The 16231-nt window shown below is 50.0% G+C and overlaps 1 protein-coding gene across 1 annotated transcript; it reads left to right on the forward strand.

The window, feature by feature from the left end:
• The first annotated feature begins 9934 nt into the window (after positions 1 to 9934).
• On the forward strand, positions 9935 to 14724 carry ZNF503 (zinc finger protein 503). The gene is made up of 2 exons (XM_035138022.2): positions 9935 to 10930; positions 12315 to 14724. Exons 1-2 carry the CDS (start codon positions 10565 to 10567, stop codon positions 13860 to 13862), a joined length of 1914 nt encoding a protein of 637 aa, XP_034993913.1. The 5' UTR covers positions 9935 to 10564; the 3' UTR covers positions 13863 to 14724.
• The last annotated feature ends 1507 nt before the right edge of the window (positions 14725 to 16231 follow it).

A 16231-nucleotide genomic window follows, 5' to 3' on the forward strand; every position in this document is an offset into this window, starting at 1 on the left:
GCTCTGGTTTCGCCAGAAGTGGCTTAGTCATGCTGGCCACATGACCCGGAAAAACTGTCTGTGGAAGTGGACAAACGCCGGCTCCCTCGGCCTTTAAAGCGAGATGAGTGCCACAACCCCAGAGTCGTTTGCGACTGGACTTAATTGTCAGGGGTCCCTTTACCTTTAATGAATGGTTTACCGGGTTGGTATGCTTATTTGATGGTTTGCATGCACTACTGTACCATGGGAATGAGCTAAAGCAAGCCATGCTATTTCAGCCTATAGGTGTGCAGTTGTGTTGTTTGTACCTTTCTTTAATACTGTCTAGTGTACCAACAACTGTCCTGCAAGTAAAAACAGCAAGAGGGCTGAGGTCTCTTCACACACACACACCCCGCAATAAAATATTTGAGGGGGCAGCCCTTTTAAATCATTGCCTTTGTCATTGTCATTGCCTTTGAAATGGTGTGCATGATATGCCGTACCTTGTGATCGATTATGCAGGATGGGGCTTACCTCCCCCACCAAAAAAATATTTTATTGAAGTTGGCATCCCAGTAAGGGACAAAGGCCTGGCGTGGTCCCCACAGTACTCCTTTTCTACTTGCAGGGAGGGCTGTCGGAGATGGCTCTGAAGCGGGAGGCTATTCCAAAACACATCCTGCAGCCTCCCAGCCATCGCTCTGGCGGAGGCAGAAAGGCAACCCGGCGGAATTTTGGACCTAGGAAAGGCGTCCCTAAGAAACCCCACCCTTGGCGGAAGTGTCGCCAACTGCTGCGGCGGCTGCGCCTCTCGGCTCCCCCTCCCCTCTCCGGGCCAGTTTCGCCTGCCTTTCGCTTTCACGGTTGTCCCTTTGCGCCGCGCGAAGAGAAAGCTGGGGCGGTGTTGGGGTGGGGTGGGGGTGTCCAAAAGCTTCTCCCGTGCCTTTTCAATCCCTTCCCATTCGTTTGCAAATCCTCCCAGCCACATTTTTATTTTTATTTTATTTTTAATGCAGCACCAACATCTCAAAAAAAAAAAAAATCAGAACTGAATGTCCACGAAAGCATATACATTCTCCTGGTTCACTTTGGAGAGCAGTGTTTGGAAACAGACGAGCTGTAGAAAGGTGCAGGTAACGTCAGATCGGTACCTAGGAGTGGGGGATGGCGGGGCAACGGACGGCGCGGCAACGGCAGCAGCAGCTGGACCTTAGGGGACGATTTGTTGCTGGGGCCTCGCTTGTCTTCTGTGTTTTGCAGAGCAAGGGATGTGGCTCCGACGCTCCGGCTGTTCACTCAGTTTGTTGCGATGGGGTGCCTGCGCTGGGGATCCAGGTGGCGGGGTGGGAGAGGAGTCGCTGACCCTCTTCAGACTCCCGAAAAACTCCTTGTGCAAAGTCTTCTATTTAGCAAGATCCAGATCTTTTTTATTTTACGTTATTATAATGTGACTGGCCAACTGATCTCCCTCTTGGATCTCTGCAGATCTGCCTGAAGCGGAGGGATAAGGGAAGCGGGCGACAGAGGGGAAATAAACAGATGCGCGTAAAGTGAAATGCTGCTCAACATTGAGGGGGAAAAGCTGAACTGGTTTGGAAACACATAATGCAGCAACCGTGGGCAAGTAGAGGTGTTTGTCCCTTGCACGTCAGACGATGTACCTTTTTTCACCATCTTCTTTCTTCCCCGTTTATAAAGCACCTAAATAAATAAAGCGGATGTGTTTTAACTACGATTTATAAAAGGGTTCTTTGTATATTTCCCCCCTGATAGGTCAAGAGGCTGGGGCGAAACTAGGAACCTACATTTTGCAGGGCAATATATGTACGCTGTAAGCAACAAACGCCTAGCTTGGTTCTTATTTCCCTTTTTTGTTTATAGGGAAGCAATGCATCTGGGACAAAGATTAGTGTAGCTTTCATTAACCTAATAGTAACTTGGCTCAGAAGTCTCTTTTTTTGTCAGATCTACCTAATCAAGCCAGAATCTCATTCTCTCTCTGAGACAAAATTAGCAAAAACTTTACATTTGACTTTATTGACAGGTAGCCAGACCTCTCCCCTTCCGGCTCCCCACCTCTCTTCCCCTAGCCAGGCTATTCAATTTAGAGGATTAAAAGAAAGTCACTCCACTAACAGCATTTGGTCCATTGCTAACCCATATGTCAGCCTCGGTGCTTTAAATAATTATATTTGCATGCAGGGAGTGATTCATAAATATGTCAGGCCCGTGAAATATAGGCAAGCATTTCAAACTTTCTATTTAAAAAACATGAATTATGGCCGCGAAAAATGTGTTCCCATTTAAGGGTGATACGAAGTATTTGGTGTCTAGTACGGAGGCCCATCCATCATACAGACAATAAAGAGAGTTTTTGCCTGACGCTGGAAATTTATGGTTGCCCTTCTCTGCCCTAATAATTCAAGCATTGTGTCAGCCCGTGACAGCCCTTGCAGAAAAACAGCAACCCCTGTTATCAATCAAAAAGCCCTTTTACATTTTTAGCAAAACTCTGATCATCCAGACACCCTTTTAATGTATATATTACATCATTATAGATCATTCCGCACTCTCCTTCCATTCCATCCCCCCCCCCCTTACTGCAACTCAACAAAATGATCCATCATTCCTGGGACAGTCCTGATGAACGCGGATGTAAATTATTCTGCACGTCACTAAAGTACAGTCCCAAGTGACAAATGTACTTTAGGTGGAATTAATTTTTAGGGTGCACGATGAAAGCACACGGGATCTGGGGTTTGAGGAGGGAGAGAAGCAGGTAGATGTATCATCTTGGAGGAGGACTGCAAAACTGGATAAATTTCCCAGTCTAAATTATTTTCGCAAGATAAGATCAAGGAGCTATTTTGGACCCTCACACGCGCGCAATAATTTTTATGTGTGCGTATGTGTATGCATATGTGTAACAGCTCCCTGAGTAATATGCCTCATTTAGCATTTTAACCTTGGAAACAACTTTTCTCCAAGGGGAAGTATCTTGTCGGGCTCTCGAGTTTCAAACACCGGGGAGAACTGCGGAGTTTCCATAGCAAACATATTCATGAGGCCAGGGCACGCAGCCCAGGGCGCAGTTTTCCTGATCCCATCCAGCGATCCTGACCGGGAACGGGGCAAGGAGCGCGTCACCCTGTGGAGCCCGTGTTCATGTCCGCGGGGCTTGCGCCGGAGAGCTTCCCGCTAGATTGTGCGCCTTATGTGGATCTGCAAGATCATCTCCCTTGCGTGCGGCATAATCGTAGGACATGCTCCTTTCTCTGTAACCAAATATGCGTTTAGCCGTCTTTTGCCTCACTCTGCCCTTAGGCTTGGAGCGGAAAATACACAGCACTCCTTTGGAGAGATGTGCGCCATTAGCTCAAACGCTCCCTGAAACCGATAGGTCTTGCCTTGCCTTGCCTTCCCTGGCTTCAGCTCTCTGGGCAGAAATTGTTCATTTGGGTGTCTGAGAGCTGGCGTTGGGCATGCTTTAATTACAAATCAGCATTCCCGACGAATATTTTTGGTGCCAACGTTAAACGCCACTTGGGTTAGCAAACTGAGAGGCTTCACATACAGCTCTGAACTCACTTTCCTCCTGCTGCCAATAAGGTGCCCCCCCTTTTTAGGTAGCAACCCCCAAGATCTCCCCAAAATGACGTTCTGCGCCTAAAGGAACAGGGTGCTGTTGGGGTGGGAGACGCACAGCCGGGTCCGATTAGTGAAAGGTTTCCAATACATTGGCGCATAAATCCCGCGCTCAGGCCACCAAAGAAAAGGGACGGATATTAGCTGAATAAGCAGCTCGGAGAGCGGATTTTAAACCGAAAAGTTTCATTTTGTTAAGCGGCGCTACTAAGGGACTTTCGGATTCCACCTCACCCCCACCTCCACCTCGCGGGAAACAAAGCGAAAGGAGATTAGGCAAACCACCATGGAACAGATTTCGACAAGAACGAAGAACGCGCCCTTGAAAGAGGGGAAGCAAAGACGTGGTTCTCAGTTGCTCGGTTCAAAAGACCACAGCCGAGGATGCAATTTACCTTGCACACTGATTACTATCTAGCTGATAGGTTTCTAAAAAAGAAAAGGGGGGAAATCGTGCAATGTTATCCTGTAGGTCTTTGCGTCTACGTGTATTTTAAATGCCCCTGTAAATCTTTACACTTTGTTTTTTTGTGTGTGTTTTCTTGTCCTTCAGAGAAACCAGTTTGCAATATCTAGCACGACGGCCGTCCACATGATTTCGCGATTAACGCGCGCCGCTTTAAAAACCAGAAAAGCAAAAGAAAGAGGCGGCGGCGCAGGAGTGATCCAGCTCTCTTTTTAACGCACGGTCAGGCTGCGGTGGCTCAGTGTGTCTGCCTGCGCGCCCTCGCGAGCGCGCCCCCGCCCCCGTTCAGTGGGGAGTTTCTTCCTCTTACTGTACTACTGTAGTGCATTCTTCCCGGATCTCATATATGTTGAAGTTTTATTCCCCCCTCTCTCCCCACCCCACCCCTGCCACTATGCCAATATATTTATGCATTTCCACATGTACTGAATATAGAACATTTGTGAAAGTCACAGCAACGCGGGCATATTTGATGGTCGATAGAGAAGAAGCGAGACATAACCATAATAAACGCCGTTAAACACAAGCAGGTAGGGAATGTTTGTTACATCTGGTTACTCCAGTGAGACCAGCCGCCTTTCCCCTTCGGTTTAAAAAGGTCTAGGAAATCAGAGAGATGCAGAGGCCCGGTGTGATGCTGGTCTACAATGATTTGAGCTTTTACTCAAAGACTGCCTACAAAATCTGACACTTAAGTGTCAAGATAGGGAAAAGCAAGATTGGAGGCAGGGAAACCATAATCGAAGGGTTTGCATTGTCTTTTTCCGAAGGGTGGAAAAACCAGAAGTCAGTCCGGGTTGGGCTGGGGTACATATATTGTTTTGTTTTTTGGGTGGTGGTGATCCTGGCCAGGTTTTGCAGCTCACCAGCCTGACCTGTCAAGCGGATTATTTTAGAAGGAGATTAATAGGGGAGGCGGGCCGCAATAATAATCGTTTTGTTTGATGTGACAACTTTGATAGGCGTTGATTTACTTACAAACTGATAGGGTTTTAATTGAGCGCCTCCATCCAGCTTGAGATGAAAGGAAAACCGCATTGAAAAGCTGCCCGATTGCCCTCCAGCCTCAATACTGATTAGCCATCTCGACAGTGAATAGTTCAAGGCATTTTCAAACTTTTCCACCACCTCCTCCTCCTCTCCTCTCCTCCGCCCCGCGCTCTCTCTCTCTCCTCCTCCTCAAATATCTGCCAGCCCACTCCCCCCCTTCTTCTGTGAAAATAAATCATTTCCATTGTGTGCAAATAAAATCGACTTGACATCTTTGCCAATAGCTGGTAGGTAAACGAAAGTGTGGACTGGCACTTGCTAATTAATCCCTTCACTCTTCTCCCCCCCACCCCGGTGAAAGAATAGCAACCCCCCCTCCCTTTTGTGGAAGGTTTAGCTGCTTCCCCCAACTCTTAAACTGGGGGGGGGGGAGAGACAAAAAACAAAAAGCATCCCGCGGGGGGAAAACACCCCAAAACGCCCCCATTCCGACAGCGACCGAAAGAAACATTAACTTTGAGCAAGACTGTACAAGTAATAATTGCCAAACAGCAAACAGGCTATCTGAGTTTTTGTCAGCGTGTTTGCCAGTGTTTCGGTGGCGGTGTTGGGAACTGGCGCTCCAGGATTCCTTTATTTATTTTTATTTTTATTTTTGAAAGCCGTCTCGCAGGCCGTCCTGGATGCGATCCTGTGAGGAGGAACACAATTTAAGGAAAGAATTTAAGGATCTGAGCTTGACCCTCCTGGAGCTTATTCTTTAATTTTATTTATTTATTTACGCAATCTTTTTTTAAAAAAAACAGCAACAACAAACTGCCTTCTGCAGACCGGGGTGTGGTTTGAAATCGCACATTAAAGGCTCTCTGCCCCTCTGAAGTTATTAATTGTCTTCTTGGAGCTGAGAATCGTCCTCCCTACAATTCCAAGGCAGCCAGCCTACCGATTCTCTCTCTCTCTCTCCCTCTCTCTCTCTCCCCACACACACACGTGTCAATACGCCGCTTGTTTTACACATGTCCGGAGAATCACCTTTGATTCCCCCGGTTTAGAACTGTAACAAGGCCCCTTTTCTCGACCGCCACCTCCACTCCCAGTTCCCGAGGGGGAGGAGAGAGGGGGGGAACCCTTTCCCACATCTAAACTCTACCTTAAGACAATTAATCTTTTAGTCTTTTCACCCTGGGAGGCCGGACAAATAACAACGAGAAAACAGATAGAAGTCTCTCCGGTTTTGTAAGGAAAACAGCTGTTCCAAGCACTTTAATGCAAATGAACACACATGAAGAAGCGGTTGGACGGGGCTTTCTCCTTCCCTTTCTTCCCTTCCTTTCTCAATTTTACTGCTCTCCATCCATTTATCAATTGGTCTCGACAACAAAAGAAAGGGCAGGGCGTGTGGGGGCTGGGGGCACCCCCTAGGACTCTTTTTCAAGGCATTTCCACGAGATCCACAAATGGAAATATCCACGGAGGGTGTCCTTGGGAGCAAGACTCTTGCCCTGACTCCTTACGTTTTTCTAGACCATGTTGTATTACATCTGCCTATCCTTTTCAAAGGCATCTAAGTTCCCCCTCCCTGCAGCACTTTACGTCTCCCACGAGATCAGACTACTGACTTCAATACCTTATATAGTGGACAATGAGTACGAAGGTGGCCATTCTCGAATATTTTACTGCCCGACACACCTAGAGGGGAAAATACCCGTGCTATTTTTTTTCCCTTTTTAAACCTGGGGAGGGGGGGGATCCTGAGCGGCGCAATTCCCTGGGAGTTTTCCTGCGCAAGAAGCCACATTGGAAGCATGCTCCCAGTTAGAACTCACTGTGCCCCAAAGGAGCCTGAGATCTTAGGAACACTTATTTGGAAGTCAAGTCATTTGAGCAAAGTGGGCTTACTTCCAAGTATACACGGATAGCCCTAGATTCAATTGTGGTCCTTGCCCAGAATCCTATGGGTGGTCTTTGGTAAGGCACTCACACTCCCATCTGAAATTTTGGGAATAGTAATAAGTCAGTGTTGTTGTAGCGGTAGTTGAGATAAGGCATACGAAGCGCTTGAGCAACAATAAGCTATCTATGCACTGTATTATTATTATTATTATTATTATTATTATTATTTCAGTTTTCAAAAGGAAAACACACAAGACTGGCAAGTCTGAACAGAAATCAGAAAGGGAGAACATTCCTGGGTAAAGGCGCTGGATCCCTGATGCCTCCCCCAAAATACTCCAAGCTTGCTTTCTTGGCTGCCGGCCCGCCCTGGCAAGTGAGCCAAGGGAAGGGCGCCTTTCCGGACTCGGCCTCTGGATCTAAGAAGGATTCCAGCTCAGAAATTGGCCGCGACCCCTGAAAGCCCTCCTGCCTTGTTCTCCCCTTGTCAAACGTGTTTTATATCTCCCACTGACCTTTTTTCCCTATCGTTGCAATGTGCGCAAGGCCACCCGGGCAGATCCGGAAACAAAAGGAGACACATTTCTCTTTCGTTCTTTTTTATTTGGGGCCCGTGGAGATACATACTTATTTACATTATTCCTTCGAAGGGCAGCTTAAGGTAAATGAGGAAGTTTGAGAAGAAAACCAGAGTAGCTATTTTATTATTATGATTTTACCCCAAACTGGAAAAAGCACTAGGAAATAATCGCCCCGGAATCATTGAAGACAGAGCGAAAGTGGGAGGCTCTTTTGATATTCAGTCACCTGGGCATCATCCTTAAAGCTAGCCGAGGGTAAAACGGCCAAGAAAGAAGCGCTGCTTTGCCTAAAAGCGCTCAACTGACGTCTCCCCAAACATCTGGTTTTGCAGCCCAACCAGACTAACGTTTTACTCCGAAGTAAGCGCGCGGGGAAATCGCGCTGCTTGGACTCTGTTGCAAATGAACGGTTCTTGGCCATTTGTTTCGCTAGGGTGTTTGTTTTTGCCGCAGGAGAACTTCCCCGCTGGACCTGCGCCGATTATTATTTCTGTCTTAAGAAATCGTCTTGGGGCAAGCAAGGTGTCGAGATACACACACACACACACCGCTCAGGGAACCACGTGGTAGATCAATAGGGCAGCGCGGGGGCAAAACGTGAGGGGTGAGTTAGCGGGGGTGTGTGTGTGTGTGTGAGTGGAGAATCCAGTAATTGTGAACAAATACTTCGAAGGCTGCAATGAATCGCCTCCGCCGAGCCTTTGATCCCGGGCCTTTCCGCCTCTTCTCCCCCGCCCCTGGCTCCTTCGTCTTCTTCTCCTTCTCCCTGCGAGCTCTTGTCAGTATTGGCATTCCGCGGACTGCTCAAGATGTCAATCTTAATCTCATTTTAAACATTCCGCCGTGCCAGCCGATTGAGAGACGGATTGGCGATAAAATTTCAATAATGCGCCTGCCTCCTCTCTCTCTCTCTCCCCGCCTCCAAATCCAGCACCAACTCGCATCTCCCTCCCTCACGCGCCACCAGGGTCAGTCAAAGTCACCCCTCAACAACCTGAGCTCGGTAAGTTTACTCGGAAGGAAACCCTGCACAGTTCCGCAAGGCTTACTCCTGAGTAAGAGCGCGTCGGGTTGGGGCCGAAGTCGTTTCGCGAGCGTGCTTACTCAAAAATAGGCCCCACTAAGTCCAGTAGGGACTTCAAAGGGGACTCACGCCAGGGCGAGTGGTTTTGCTTCTGCAATGTTACGGCCTCATCCTGTTCGTGTTTACTAGGAGGTAAGTGCCACTGAGTTGAAGGGGACTGAATCCCAAGGTTGCAATCTTGATTAGTCAAGTGAAAATATAAAATAACAACAAAAACAACAATAGTGACGCAGCGATCGCCGTGGGGGGGAAAATCTGCCCGGTCACTCCGCTCTTTCTCCCCAAGGTGCGTCCGCCAAAAGAGAAGTGAGAGTCGCTCCTTGTTTTGTTGGCATACAAATTGCATTTACTCGGAGAGCGATTTACTCTTTAAATTGAATGGCTCTTTTTCCAGGGAGCTCGTCTGCCTGTCTGCCTGTCTCTCCTTGCTCCCCTCTCCCTCTCTTCCTTCCTTCCTTCAAGTCGCACTAGGCTTGTAATCAGCAACAAAACCTGACATAAATCAAGAGAGGATTGACAGCGGCTGACAAATAACTGATTGATTGCGGTTGGGGAGCATTGACAACTGATGAAGGGGAAAGGGGGAGAGGGAGGGAGTCTCCCCACCCCAAAAAAGCGGAGAGAAAGGGAGACGAGAGCGGCTTAAGGAAGGGCGGAGTGTTGCGAGCATGTGACGCTCGCCTCTCCCAATCTCAGTCCAGAGCCTCCAACAGTCACCGAAGACCCGATTGGGCGGTTTTTGACTCGTACTTCAGGAGGCAAGAAGCCTATTAGTTCTTTAGTTTCGCGCTCCAGAAAAAGAACAAAAATGCTGCGCGATGGGCAAAGATTTAGAAAAAGGAAACAAACCCACGACATAATTTTCCGGTGTGCGGAAGATGGGGGACCATGGAAAGAGCGCCGTCATTAATCAGAGGGGATCAGTGGGGGGTTTGGGTAATGGGAGGACCCTAAAAATAATTTCCCTGCCTTTTTATTTTTTACGGAAGGCGGGCGCACTGCGGAGGCCTCTAAGGCACGGCACAAAGCACGCAATTGCGCAAACCTACCTCGGGAACTTCACCACCGTGTCGTTTTTCTAGAGGTATTTACAAGCCTCTCCCCCAACTCACCCCAACAAAAAGATATCTAGCGCCGTGCGGAGGAAATACAGGAGGCGAGCGAGTGAGAAAATCCGTAGCGAGTGGCTTACGTGAAACACAAAATTGATGCCCATCCTTCCTGTCCTCAGGAGCAAAAACAAGAGAGGCGGGGAAGGCGAGGGGAGGAAGGAAGAAGGAGACCATTAGAAAAAAAAGCAAAAGAAAAGCCATCGCGGAGGGGGTGAGTGGTGGAAAAGCCCCTGAAGAGGGAAGGTGACGTCACATCCCCTTGACCCTCCAATCACCTCGGGGTCCCATTTGATTGGAAGGCGGCAAAGGCTTTAATCTCCGACTAATTCAGCTGCTTTTGAAGTGAGTTCCTCTGCCAGATCCGACGCTGGATGGGCAGTGGCTCGCATCGCAGCTGAACAGGGAGGCGGAGGAAAAAAAAGGAGGCGGCCGGCCGGGGAAGAGCCCGCAGCCAGCCAGCCAAGCAGCCCAGGGAAAGAAGAGGGACTGGGACAGGGGGAAGCAGAGCTCCAGATTTCCCCCCCATACCTCTCCACTCCCGTCGTCAGCAGCAGCAGCAAAAAAAACACACACGAGGATTATTTCTGTTTTGTAGCATTCTTCCGTTTTGAATTCTCACGCACCCCTCCATCAAAGGACTTTCTTTTAAAAATATTATTATTATTTTGGACGAGTCTTCCATTATTATTTTTTTAATTAAATAAAGTGCGCGCATATATGTGTGATCCCTCCTTCCCGTAGAGATTGGAAGAAGACGCCCTGTTTGGGCTCCTTATCCGCGCGCCGGGCGCCCCCCCACCCCGCCAGTTTTCATGCGAGGCTTTGGGTCATGATTACATCCCCCTTGCTTTCTGCCGTAAGAAGTAGTCAGCACGGAGGAGGAGGAGGTGGTGGTGGAGCAGCGGCGGCGGCGGCAGGAGGAGGAGGCGCGAGAGATCTCGGAAGCAGCAGCAGCAGCAGCAGCTCCGGCTCTGATCTTCCCTGGCAAAGCGGACACTCTGGGATTTCTACCAGCGGCGGCAACTGCAGCAGCAGCAGCAAACCTTTCTTCCACTCTGTCCCACCCTCGGACCCTTTGCGCCAAGCGAACCGGCTCCCCATCAAAGTCCTGAAAATGCTTACGGCACGGACTGGACACATTTTGCACCCCGAATACCTTCAGCCTTTGCCTTCCACCCCAGTCAGCCCCATCGAGGTAAGGACGCCGCGATCTTGGGCGGACGGGTGTCTGTGTTGAGTGAGCGTGTGTGTGAGAGAGAGACAGAGGAGCACCGCGTGAGACTGACCACCTTCCCGGACGGGAATCCTTTGTAAAAAGGCACTTTCCGATTTCCAGCCGGCGCACCAGCCCAGCCCCCACCCCAACCGCGGGCTTCCCCCGCGTCCGGGCAGCGGAATTCTGCGCGCGTTTACTCGGAAGTAAGCCTTGCTTCGTGTTTAATGGAGGTTGCATGCTCCTAGAAAAGTGCTCCCCAGTTCTGAGAGCTTTGCAAATTTAAACAACCCTCGTAATGGTTATGTGGCCATTGGTTTGGTGGCTTCCCGGATAAAGGTGATTCTGCTACAATTACAGTATTGGGCTCCACTTTTCTCCAGCGGAACGTGAAATGTAATGCAGAGTCGCGCCCACTCTCGGGTCCCGTCTCATCGCACCCCCCCCCAACCGCCCTCGTCTCCCCGCTTCATTTCATTGGAGCAAAAAGCGTTGAAATGTGGATCTAGCCAGCATTTCGCTGGCTCACAATGCGCTGCAGTTGGAAAGAAGCAGTTTACCGATCATGTATTTTATTTTTATTGTGTGTGTGTGTGTGTGTAAAAAGGAAAAAAAAACAAGACATGCTGGCGTGACTGGTGTAGGTTGGGAGGAGAATTGCAAGGGAAGCAGATCAGATCTTCGAGATGATAACGTTATGGGGTGATACTGAAGAGTACTGCAGTGGGGCGGCGGCAAAGGGAAGCGGGTGGAAAGCAGAATCATGCACGGAAGGAATAGGGTTTATTGGCTATTTCACCGAACTCGGCTTGAATATCTTTGACTTGGGATCTGTTTATAAATAGTATCACTGAGGGATCCACTCAGCTGGACGAGCGTTGCTTGGGGAGGGCGAAAAAGCTTAACTTCTTACCAACAAGGGCGCGGGGAGGGGGTTGCAGCGTTGGGGGAAGGACTGTGGGCAAGCGGGGGGTCAAAGTTACTCCCGGGTGACCAAAGTTACTCCCGGGTGACCAGCCTGAAAGCGAGCCTGCTTCCTCATAAAGACCCCGAAGACTTCACATTCTTTTTAAAAAAATGCAAAAGTATTACCATAAGTACTATGCAATTATAAAGTAATTTGCCTTGATAAAATAAAGAAAGCATGCTTATGTAAGCCCAGAAAAAGTGTCCGGGCTGCTGATTGCGCCTCTCGGTAATTGCCAGGGGCTTCCGGATACGTACTTTTGCAACTCCCCCCCCCCTTTAAACTGGCACTCCGCTTTTTATCTCTCTCCCCTCACCCCACCCCCCAGCAAGACCCCCATACTAAACGTTTGCGTTTCTCCCTCTTTCTCCCCTTGCCCCCACCCCTGGCCTTCTGCAGTTAGACGCGAAGAAGAGCCCGCTGGCTCTCCTGGCTCAGACTTGCTCTCAGATCGGCAAACCCGACCCGTCGCCGTCGTCCAAGCTTTCGTCGGTCACGTCGAACGGCAGTGACAAGGACTCTTCCAAGTCGGGCCCGCTGAAGCTCAGCGACATCGGCGTAGAGGACAAGTCCAGCTTCAAGCCTTACTCCAAGCCCGGCACGGACAAGAAAGAGGCGTCGTCGGGCGGCGGGGGCTCGGCGGCCGCCTCGGGGGGAGGCTCGGGCGGCGGCGGCGGCGGCGGCGGCAACGAGAAGTCGGGCTTCCGTGTGCCGAGCGCCACCTGCCAGCCGTTCACGCCAAGGACAGGCAGCCCCACGTCCAGCGTCTCGGCCTGCTCGCCGGGCCTGCTGCCCGGCGCCGACGGCAAGGCCGGCGACGCGGACAAGAAGGACTCTTCCGACGGCTGCGGCGCCAAGGCGGGCTCGGAGCCGTCCGGGGGCCACGGCCGGCTGGGCGCAGGCTGTGGCGGGATTACGGCGGAGCTGAGCCAAGCGGCCCACGAGAGCGCCAAGGGCCTCCTGGCGTCGTCGTCGTCCTCTTCCTCGTCGTCCTCCGCGTCGTCTGACTCGTCCTCCTGCGGCGGCAGCAACACGGTCACGTCCTCGTCGTCGGCCGCGGCGGTGCTGAGTTCGGGCCTGGTGGCCCCGGTGTCTCCCTACAAGCCCGGCCAGACGGTGTTTCCACTGCCGCCAGCCGGCATGAGCTTCCCCGGCTCCCTCGCTGGCGCGTACGCGGGTTACCCGCCGCAGTTCCTGTCGCACGGCGTAGCGCTCGACCCCACCAAGTCAGGCAGCTACAACAGCCTGGGCTGCAGCAAAGCGGCGGGCTCCAGCCCCCTGGCCGGCGCGTCCCCGCCGTCGGTGATGACGGCCAGCCTGTGCCGAGACCCCTATTGCCTGAGCTACCACTGCGCAAGCCACTTGGCCGGCGCCGCCAGCGCTTCATGCGCGCACGACCAGGCGCTCAAGTCCGGCTACCAGCTGATGTACCCGACGCACCCGCTGCACACGATGCACTCGTCGCTGAGCGGAGGCACGCCGCCCTCGCTGGCCGGCCACCCCTTGTACCCTTACGGCTTCATGCTCCCCAACGACCCCCAGCCGCACATCTGCAACTGGGTGTCGGCCAATGGACCGTGCGACAAGCGCTTCGCCACGTCGGAAGAACTGCTCAACCACTTGCGGACTCACACGGCCTTCCCGGGCACGGACAAGCTGCTGTCTAGCTACCCGAGCTCCAGCTCCTTAGCCAGCGCGGCGGCAGCGGCCATGGCTTGCCACATGCACATCCCCACCACCGTTGCCCCCGGAAGCCCCGGCACCCTGGCTTTGCGCAGCCCGCACCACGCCTTGGGACTCAGCAGCCGCTACCACCCTTACTCAAAGAGCCCCTTGCCCACCCCGGGAGCCCCCGTGCCTGTCCCGGCGGCCACGGGACCGTATTACTCCCCTTACGCACTCTATGGGCAAAGACTGACGACAGCGTCCGCTTTGGGATATCAGTGAGTTTTTTGGGGGCTTCTTTTGAATTTTTTGTTTTTGTTTTGGTGGTCGAAAGGGTGTGGGGTGGGGCGAGAGGAATTTCAAACTACGGTTCTCGTTGGGCGGGCGGAGAGACGGGGAGAAGAACACAAAGCAACCCTTCAAAACTTTCTTTAAAAAAATTCCACAAATGAACAGAAAATTGAAATTTGACTTTTTTATATATATATAAAGATAGTGTTCATCTTGAGGACTGGATCCATGGGCACTGTATTTATTTATGTTAGCTTCAAGCGGGACAATGAATCAATAAAAGTGCATTACATAACTTCAGCTCGATAGGCTTAAAGGAGGGGAAAAAGAGAAAAAACTAAAGTGGAAACACCCGTTGTAGAATATAAATAAATAAAACGAAAACGAAAATAGAGGTCTTCTCTTTAATGTTACTTTAAAATTGCTATGATTGTATTGTACCTTCTTATTTAATGTCTCATTGGGGGTGGGTGGGGGAAAATCCCTAAATGCATGTCTCTTTTTAAAAATCAAAATCAAACAAACAGAAAACCCCTTTACCACTTAACTTGCAATTTGTCGACTCGAATTTCAAATTGCATTTATTTTTTAAGATGTATGCCATCGCAGAAAGAGAATTGGTATTTTTTTGTACTTATTCTGGAAGAAAGGAAACCCAACAACGATTCCAAAAACCTCCATTTGCCTTATTTTTGTTCTTTAAAAGGAACACTGGACTATTTTTTAATTTTTGTCCACCCTGTAGAAGGGGCAGAAGCAAGGATGACGTCATGTATTTAAAATAATAGACAATGTATCGCTTTAAAAGATTAAAATTCCGTATATTTGATGTATTAAAAAGGTTTTACTTTTCTTTTGAAGTTACCTACTGGAGTCTGTTATAAATACACCTAAGTGTGCGGTGGATGGAAAGTGACTAGGGGAGAAAAACAAAAAAAATCTAAGCGTTGATTTAATTTAATAATAATTATATAAAGTTTTATTTGTTTAACTAACGTTTTTCCTCTTCTAACTCAGAACAGTGTGTTCCTAAGAGTTCCCCCCTGCTATACCACAATTGGCAATTAAATTAGAAAACCCAGGAGTCAATTTAAACCGCTCCCCGCTTCTTCCCAAGGAAAAGCAAGGCTTTTGATTCTAACTAGGGAACTGCTAGCCAGGCTTACCAATGTTGGCAAACGGGGGGGGGGGGGCGGCGGGAAGCGAACCTCTGTGGCTGGGAAGAGGGAGAATGAGAATGCCAGTTTCTCGTCTGTAGTTACTTTCTATGACTTTACCAAAAAGTTTAAACCAATAAATATCCAGGAAAACGTCGGGCACAATTCGAGGAGGAGTTCTCTTGTGGAAGCCCAGTAAAAGTCGGGGGAATTGCGTAAAGGTGCTTAGTGTTCCTGCGTTTCAGTAAGGCTGGCGGAGGAGAACCTCCATCTGAATTGTTTCCTTTACAACTTAGAACTCAATCCACCATTCGACGATTGGGACAATTCTCTATGGAAGAACCCCTGTTTCAGTCGATTCTCAAGCCTCCTAAAGGGGTCCGTGTTATTTCTTTCTCGGTTTTCCGAACTAACACTCTGTCCCCAAACTGGCTTGCGGCAGTTAAAAAAAGCAGCGCCATTCAGTCGACTTCAGTTCTTCCCTTTCTAAACCCCGTTTATTTTGGGGGGTGGGGGGCACTATTTATAGATTTCAGTGGGAAAAGAAATAGTCTGAAACTCAAGCACTTCGGTTTCTCCGGGCTCCGTCGCCGGAACCCAGCTGTGAATCTGGCTCTTTTACCCCCATTCTCTGCGTTTCTTCGACGGCATAGATAGCAAAAGGCTGACAAACTTAAGCTTTTAGCTTAAGAAAACAGTCTGCAATCTTCGCTGTTTACCTGTGTCTCTGAAGGAGGAGGGTCCCGCTTCCTGCACTGAGCTCAATGGGACTTCCATTTAAGGGGCGTCTAAAAAAACAAAATTGCCACTTCTGTGCATATTTACAAGGAAACACAGTCCTCATTGTATTCAGCTGCCTCTTACCCCCAAGTTACCGTGGGGAGGGTGGCCCAGACCAGGCACGCTCTCATCCAAGCAGGCGGTGCAGAGGATGGCTGTTTAAGGGTGCGATCCTAAGGACACTGGCTATGGAAAACTGGGGGACTTTGTGTGAGTAAAAATGGGCTGCCAGTGTTTGGAAACAGCTATTCCACCCCAAGAGGGTGGTGTGGAGGCGTGAAGTCTTATCCCCTTTACCTCCTTTTAAGCAGCAGGGGGGCGAGAGCCGAGAGCCACATAGGCCGAAAACCAGCCCTTAGAGAGGAACGAGGCATGGCAGCTACGGCGGAGGGGGAAAAGCAACTTCATAACGCGGTGGCCTCT

Source organism: Zootoca vivipara, chromosome 5 (assembly GCF_963506605.1).
Source record: "Zootoca vivipara chromosome 5, rZooViv1.1, whole genome shotgun sequence".
Taxonomy (NCBI): Eukaryota; Metazoa; Chordata; class Lepidosauria; order Squamata; family Lacertidae; genus Zootoca; species Zootoca vivipara.

Coding starts and splice junctions, on each gene's coding strand:
- ZNF503 (XM_035138022.2), top strand. CDS start 10,565: ATGATTACATCCCCCTTGCTTTCTGCCGTAAGAAGTAGTCAGCACGGA. Junction 10,931..12,314: donor CCCCAGTCAGCCCCATCGAG/GTAAGGACGCCG, acceptor GGCCTTCTGCAG/TTAGACGCGAAGAAGAGCCC.